This window comes from Azolla caroliniana, unplaced genomic scaffold (genome assembly GCF_043228905.1).
Source record: "Azolla caroliniana isolate FFs.n. ecotype wild unplaced genomic scaffold, voAzoCaro1.0.p SCAF_311, whole genome shotgun sequence".
Lineage (NCBI taxonomy): Eukaryota > Viridiplantae > Streptophyta > Polypodiopsida > Salviniales > Salviniaceae > Azolla > Azolla caroliniana.
The window spans coordinates 27,712-35,992 of NW_028230746.1; the positions used below are offsets into that span (position 1 = coordinate 27,712).

The 8,281-nt window shown below is 38.1% G+C and overlaps 1 protein-coding gene across 1 annotated transcript; it reads left to right on the plus strand.

The window, feature by feature from the left end:
- Positions 1-6,772: 6,772 nt before the first annotated feature.
- Positions 6,773-8,278, plus strand: LOC147848584 (uncharacterized; the record flags this gene model as incomplete). Its single annotated transcript, XM_087338348.1, has 1 exon — positions 6,773-8,278. A coding segment is annotated over exon 1 (1,488 nt), but the record flags the coding sequence as incomplete, so codon positions are not given.
- Between the last annotated feature and the right edge of the window lie 3 nt (positions 8,279-8,281).

Consider the following 8,281-nt stretch of genomic DNA (forward strand, 5'->3'; position numbering starts at 1 on the left):
CTACCTTTCTAACTTGGATGTCTCCTCTAAATTTTGACCCTGAACTATCCTCTAATTAACCCTGTAATTATCCTATAATGTACACTGTACTCACCCCCCTAATTAGCCTCCATGACCAGCATCTAATTGGTCACTATTTATCCTCTAAACAATCTTCAGCGTACCCTCTAATTGCCTGCATTCTTCTGATAGTCCTCCAATTCTCCTCTAACCATCCTCTAATTAGTCTCTAGTATGCTCTCTAATCACCCTCTAACCACCTTTTCACTTTACTCTAATTACCGTCTGGTTTCCCTAAATGCACCTGTTTCCTTCCGATTTCTCTCGAAAAATCCTCTGATTACCCTCTAATTATCCTCTGAGTATCTTCTGATTGCCCTTTAATTATCCTCTGAATGGCTTCTGATTACCCTCTTATTATTGCTTTAACCACCGTCTAATTACCCACTAATAGCCCTCTACTTGTTGCATTTCACTACCTACTTCCTACCCTCTAATCGCCTCCTCTAACTACCCGGTAATGATACTCTAATTATTCTATAAGTATCCTTAATTTTCCGCTAATATTAGCTCTTCTATATGGGCAATCGAACCATCCTCTAAATGTCTTCCAATTATCCTCTAATTTGCATCTAGTAAATCTGTAAGTAATCCTTACTTTACCCACCAAAATCAGTCTTTCTGTGTAGAACATAATCCAATCAATCTAGCTAGCCAAGCCCTGCTTTTTGAATTTTTCTGTGTGTGCTCCAAAAAATCATAGCCCTTAATGAAGCTTTCTTTTTGCTCTCATTTCTCCATTTAAATAAAAATCTGTCCCAACATGAAGAGAGAGAGGTCTGCAGCCTTGTACTTTCTCAAAAATGTGATGATGATGAGGATCAATGGCTATTTTTGGCTTTCTTTGCAAGTAATGTTATATGGGTGGGGTTTTGGAGGTGTCTCTACATTTGGTTATGTGGAAAGGCTATGAAGTGGTGTGGTTTTTTTAGTTAAATAGCTATACTAGCTATGCTATGTGCTTAGAAATTGATCATGTGCCATTCACGGGGTTTGAATATGAGCACCGCCATATCGATTCCATGCGCCGATTGTTAGTAGACATATCAACTCTATGTGCCCATTGTCAGTAGAGATCTTGACATATCAATTCCATGTGCCGATTGTTAGTAGACATATCAACTCTATGTGCCCATTGTTAGCAAAGAATCTCAACATATCGATTCCATGTGCCGATTTGGTAGTAGAGATCTCGACATATCGATTCCATGTGCCGATTTGGTAGTAGAGATCTCGACATATCGATTCCATGTGCCGATTTGGTAGTAGAGATCTCGACAGATCGATTCCATGTGCCGATTTGGTAGTAGAGATCTCGACAGATCGATTCCATGTGCCAAATTGGTAGTAGATTTGGACATATCGACTCTATCATCTATGTGCCAATTGTTAGTAGATCTCGGCACATCGATTCCATGTGCCAAATTGGTAGTAGATTCGAACATATCGATTCCATGTGCCGATTCAATTGTTAGTAGAGATATTGACATATTGATTCCATGTGCCAATTTGGTTGTAGAACTCGACATATCAACTCTATGTTCCAAATTGTTAGTAAATCTCGACAATGCCTCGTCTTTGGCTGTCTTGCATATGTATTTTACATCCCCCTAGACATCATGTGCCACCCATCAGTTTCCTCGAGGATGTTATATCTTCTACCCATGTTCACGTTAAATAGGTTGTGATGGCTCGTAATTTCCTCTCTCATGTCTCTCTATGTACATACTACAGCTACAACTGCATTCTTTGGATACATGTGCACACGCACTTTGGTCCATTCATTTCTATGACACCCTTGTGGATCTCGTGAATAAAATCTAGGTCATTTACTTGGATCGTGACTAGATGTTATCCTTGGTGCATTTACACGGCATGTTCAATGTCGAGAGAACGTAGTGTGTCCCACTATCTCTATCTTGTGTGTTGTGTAAGTTTTGTGCGCGTCTATGTTCATATTATGTCGGAAGCTCCAACAGATTATCCGGACCCTTGGCATTTGGTAGGTTGTGCTCTTTCCACAATGTGAGGATGATCCTCATATGTTATTGCACTCTATATTTTATTTGAAAGGTTGTGAGTGGTTATGATTGATTGATGTACATATTCTCATGTGCCAACTATCACAACATTGGTAAGTTTTCGAATTCCAGACTTTCTATCATGTAACGAAAAGGCAATTTGTAGTTTTCAAGGACTCATGTGATGGGTGCAGGTTTTGGTCATATGCCACCTTTGAGAGAGTCAAGCCCCGCCTCGAACATTGATTCAAATGTTTGTTCCACCTTGGGGAATGGAGACCTTGTATTGTTAACTGTATTAGCAGCATAACTTCTAAAAAGATGAAAAAAATTCAACGTGCGTCTATGTGCCCTAGGAAGGTGTGAAATGGTTTGTAAATTGTAAATACAACTTCCCATGCTCTTTACACACTAACTCATGTTATAACAAAATCCTCATTTTTTCATTGGTGGCTAATTTTACCTAAAGAGCCACTTGCACATTGTAGATCCATCCCTTCTAAATTAGTGGAATGATTGTCAACTATTCATGTCCCATTGGTTTCCAACGGTTGGCTTACATGATTAAACGCTTGATGATTGCAAGGGTTCTAGACACTTCCAATTATATAGAGTGGTTAAAACACCCTTGTTGTTAAGTCTTACAATATTATGTGTTTAATCTCTCATAATGTTATTTGGTTAGTCCACTGAAGAGAAGGGTAAATTCACCAGCAATGTCCCTTATTGGTTGTGTATTAACGATGCTCAAGTGATCAGCTTACCAAATTACCTATCGTCAATCGTAAATATGACAATTTTTGTGCATAAAATGAAACCGCAAAACTAAAAACACAAACATGTTCAGCAATCAATGCAATACCAAGTCCATTGTCAATGAACTTAACTTGGGAAATTGATCAATTGGTATTCTTTATTACTTAACTCGGGAAAAAGGTCATAACCATAAATAAGGTTCTAACGCAAGATCTTTGCTACACACCATCACGTATAGATGGAGTAATTTAAGTATTTTAACAAGGCAATATCCAATTTGATTTATTCACAATAAATTGCGAGATCAATTAATTGGAGATGTTTAAAGTTTCCTATATTATGTATCAACTGCAATGCTTTCACATTAAGTTTTAGTATCCGTCATCTTTTTGCTTTGTTGAAACAAACACTCCACCAAATTGATTCATGGCCGATTTAGATAACACAAAAATAAATGTGCAAGGCATGTTTCTTTGATTGGAATGCCTATACAGTTTGGACTTACATATAATCAATGTAAATAAAGAATACCAATAAGTAAATACTTACAGGAAATTTGAGTACTTTGAGGTAATAAATGGCAAGTAAATGAGGAGTAATGGTGACAATAAGATGTAGTAAGTTTTATCGTGTAGAATTGTAAAAGTTGTAACAAGTTTGTATGAAAAAAAAGCACTTGAGACAACAATTAATGGATTTATGTGTGAATGCATATTATACATTTAGTAGAGAGTTGGTAATGGTTCATTTAGGGCTTCAAAAGATTAAACCATTTCATTCCATGAGTACATTACTTTTAGTTAGGAACTTTCGGCATATCTCAATTTGGATAGTTTGTTAGTTTAAACATTTGGATCATATATTCCAATGCAAGTTTAGGAATTTCATTCATCACTTGCATCGCCGACGATAACATTCAACCAATCTTTAAGGTCTAACATTCTCCCATATTCACCATATTTGTTATGTTCAAGTGACTCGTGCATACAATATGGTGTATAACATATCATCACATGGAACTAGGACTCAATAAATTTTTCAATCTATGTATCTCAATGACACCAAAGGATATGATTGGCTTCCCTAGAAAGGTTTCTTTCCATGTGAAGGGAATGTTGTGCCAACATGCCAATACCATGCATAGAATTCTAAGAACTATTGAAGGGCATATTGGTCCCAACCAAATCAAAGGGAATTATAGCCAAGAGTCTATTTATTCAAAGCCTTGGGTTGTTACGAAGGTATTATAAAGGTAATACTCAAAGTGGTGACATACTCTATTGGAACTCAGTTGAGATACTATTATTTATTTCTAGCTCTAAATGTCCATGGAGGAAAATGTTTTCCACAAGAATGAACTTTAGGAAAGGGGAAGAGATAACAAAGAGACAAAGTGTATCACCTTCTTTGGGTGGTTGAGACAACATATTGCAAAGACCCTTCAAAATTTTCTCTAAACAATATTCATTATACTATATCTAATACTTAAGCAATTGTTTCGCATCAATAATAGTTGTTTTAAACATAAGATCATATTGACGGGAAGTACGAACTTGCAAGAGACACCATTCGCTTACATAAGTGAAATTTGAGCTTTATATCCTCTTAATTGGAAACACACAATCATATCATTGTGCATGAAAAACACTACTATGATACTATAACGATACCATAGTGGAGTGGTATCATCGTTACATGGGTAGTGGAACATGTTGAATTGTCAATATGCATGGCAAACAATCCACCAAGGAAAGAATTTTAGCTTGGTTGAATAAATACTGCCTTCAACTTTCGTAAATATACTCTGACTCCTTGTCTACCATCAAATCAAAAGCATTGTGCATATCCCAATTATGATGTAATCCTTGATATCTCAAAATGTGGAAAACGATATCCATCTCTGATATTGGGTTGAGTTATGTGAATTGTACAAAGGTCCACAATCTTGATTCTTGATATCAAATAACAATGTGACAAAAGCTTGCCCAAATCTGAGAAATGTAATCCCAAATTTGACTGGCAAGTACACATTGTTTGAAATGACGAATACTATCTTCCACTCAAACAATGCAAAGAAACAATCCCCTATTGTTAGTCCACGTCTCTTTAAAGTTAATCCCAACAGTAAACCCCTAGTCAATACTCTCGAAACAAAGACTTGGAAGATGTCTTAAAATTGTGTCCATCTCATCTTCCATGATATTCGCATCCAGATCATGATTAAACGACAAGTGCACAATATATCCAACCACATCATAAAACTCATTGCATGCTCTAATCGCCGCTTTAGTCATAAACAATTGTAAGCCAAACTACTTCTTAAAGTAATGAACACATATTGCAATTGTTGTAACAAGGTCCATTGCGAAATTTTCTCCTTGCTTCATGTGTACCACATTATATCGAGCATATCCAAGATGTAATGCATGAAAAAAAAAACGAGATTGACATTGATTATCTATAAGCCCATCCTTGAGTTGTATCTTATAAGGCATGGCAATAGGTTTTAAGTTGCAATAAATAAGAGAAGACTTTGCAATTTGCTAGAATCCTTAAGAGAGATCCATGAGAGTGGGTCCTCTTCGTCTCTTACTTTAGGCTCATCTTAATCCCATAATTTTGGAGTTTCCGTCAGTGCTCCAAAATTGACATATGAGTGCATGTAATTCCAATTTGCATCCCACATCCGACTTTGGTAGGGACAAATTTTATTAATATAAAAAGTTGATATGGGATTGCAAGATAGGGATGTGAATCATGATAACTTCCATAAGTACAATGTTTGTGGTCAACGATATTCGTGCTTTTGGAGTTAGAATCGCCACATATGGGGTCACTTCTTTTTGCTTATTGGTATTCTTGTGTCTACGGGGTTGTCAAGGATTTCCCCACATCTTTGAAATCTTGGTACAACTCTCTTGTTACGGAAATCTGATTTCTTGTTATTGAGATTCTTCTCTTAGGATAAAAAAGGTTTGGCTATATTTTGCCTGAATCAAAAGCACAATCACCATAGTAAGGACAAACACAAAAGATGTTGAGAATAGCTCTAATCTAAGGCACTCTTGTTTTTGCACACAAGCACGCACACGAAAGTGCGTCGAGACAACAAGAAAACCGCATGTGGCGTGTCTGACACTTCAGACTAGAAGACACTCCCGACTAAAATACTCAATTTGGTGTATCTGGAAAGTGTGTCGAGACAACGAGAAGGTCGCATTTGGTGTGTCTGACACTTTGGACGAGAAGAGACTCTGGACTAAAAAGACTCGATTTGGTGTATCCCTACAACCTCTAGCAGCCTTAAAATGAAGACAATGTTTTCATCAATCTTGGTGTGTGTGAGTAAGTGAATGTGTGTGTGTGTGTGGTGTACATAAATACATCATATACTTATGTACCATACACATGGACAAGGTACATAGATATAGGCTTATAAGTTATAACCATAGATAGAAGGACCTACTCCATAGATAGATAGATAGAGAGAGAGAGAGATATAGAGAGGGAGAGATATATGTACATCCCACACTGCAGACATTAGAAGATATAGAGAGATGAAATTGATAGAGGAAGGTTCCATGAATTCTGTGCCTCCACTCAGATTTGAACACACAACCTATATATATATATATATATATACATATATGTATCATTATCTCTGTGTCTTTCTCCTTATTGCATTTGCTTCCATGAATTTACTGCAGATGATAGGAAATGCTGCTCTCATCATGATCATCATCATAATCACCCTTTTCTAATCTCTTAATTACCTCATAATGAAGATAATTAGCCTATCATAATTATTACCCATTCTCTTAAATGCTCTCTCTCTCTCTCTCTCATGAGAAACAGAGCATCATCATGTAGAAGATACACTCATTTCTGGCTGTCCATCATCTCTCTCTCTCTCTCTCTCTCTCTCTCTCTCTCTCTCTCTCTCTGCAGCTATCATGGCTTCTTCTCCTTCCACCTCTTCTCTAACCCTAACCCTAATTTTCTCATTCCTCTGTTTCTCCTCATCTGTCTCTCCACTATCATCCTCACCGCCATTACCACCTCCATCTCTTCACCGAGAAGCATTAGCTCTTCTCTCCATGAAGCAATATCTGAGGGACGATCTCCACCGTCTCAACGATTGGTCATCATCGTCCACTGAGCAGATGAACCAAAGCTCCGCCATTAATCCTTGTTCTTGGACCGGAGTTTCTTGCTCCGCAGTACATCATAGTGATGATAACTTCCATAGTATCAATAGTCACAAGAGCAATGCAGTCTTTCTCTCAATAACTTCCATTGACCTTTCAAGCATGAACCTGTCTGGAACTCTGCAGTTCCAAGACTCCATGGAAGCTTCATCATCAAATCACTCTGCTTTTCCTAACCTGAAAAGTTTCTCTATTGCAGACAACAAAATCTCAAGTATTCTCCCACAGCAAGTCACCCGCTTCAAAAGCTTGAAATTCCTCAACGTATCAAACAATTATTTCATGGGAGCATTGCCAGGAAACATATCAAATCTGATGAACTTAGAGGTATTTGACGCGTTTAACAACAATTTTGATGGCAGCCTACCAATAGAGCTAACTCTGTGTTTGAACCTAAGACATTTAAATTTAGGCGGGAATTTCTTCTCGGGTCCAATCCATCCACAGTATGGGAATATGGAGAATTTGGAGTATTTGATGATGGCAGGAAACAATTTGTCCGGACATATCCCGCCTGAATTAGGAAATCTCCATAGTCTCAAGGCTCTGTTTCTTGGATACTACAATGTGTTTGATGGGTCCATCCCAATGGAACTCGGATCGATATACAATCTGGAAGTTCTGGATCTCTCTGAATCAGGATTGACTGGTATGATCCCTCCTTCATTAGGCTATCTATCTAAGCTCAACACTCTGTTTCTGCAAAACAATAGTTTTACCGGATCGATCCCCCCAAGCCTTGGACGGATGTCCAATCTCAAATCGCTCGATTTATCGAACAATTATCTGTCTGGAACGATTCCGATCGAGCTTTGTGACCTTATTGAGCTTGAATTACTTGGATTACTTTACAATCATATCCATGGATCGATCCCGGATTGCATAGGAAACCTCCCCAAGCTAGAGGTGCTCAAGCTATTCAATAACAACCTATCCGGACAGATTCCGGCACGACTCGGGCATGTGAATCCCCGCTTAAGGCAGCTTGATCTCTCTTACAATGCATTATCTGGTCCTATACCCCCACACCTTTGCCATGGAAAGAATCTGGAATGGTTGCTTCTGCTGGAGAATCGAATATCCGGCGAGATTCCTTCCACTCTAGGGTTTTGTGAATCGCTCACCAGGATCCGCCTTGGCAACAATGAGCTCTCTGGTTCGATTCCTACCGAATTCTTCTTCTTTCCGAGGTTGGACATATTAGAGCTATCCTCCAACAATCTCCAGGGATTAGCT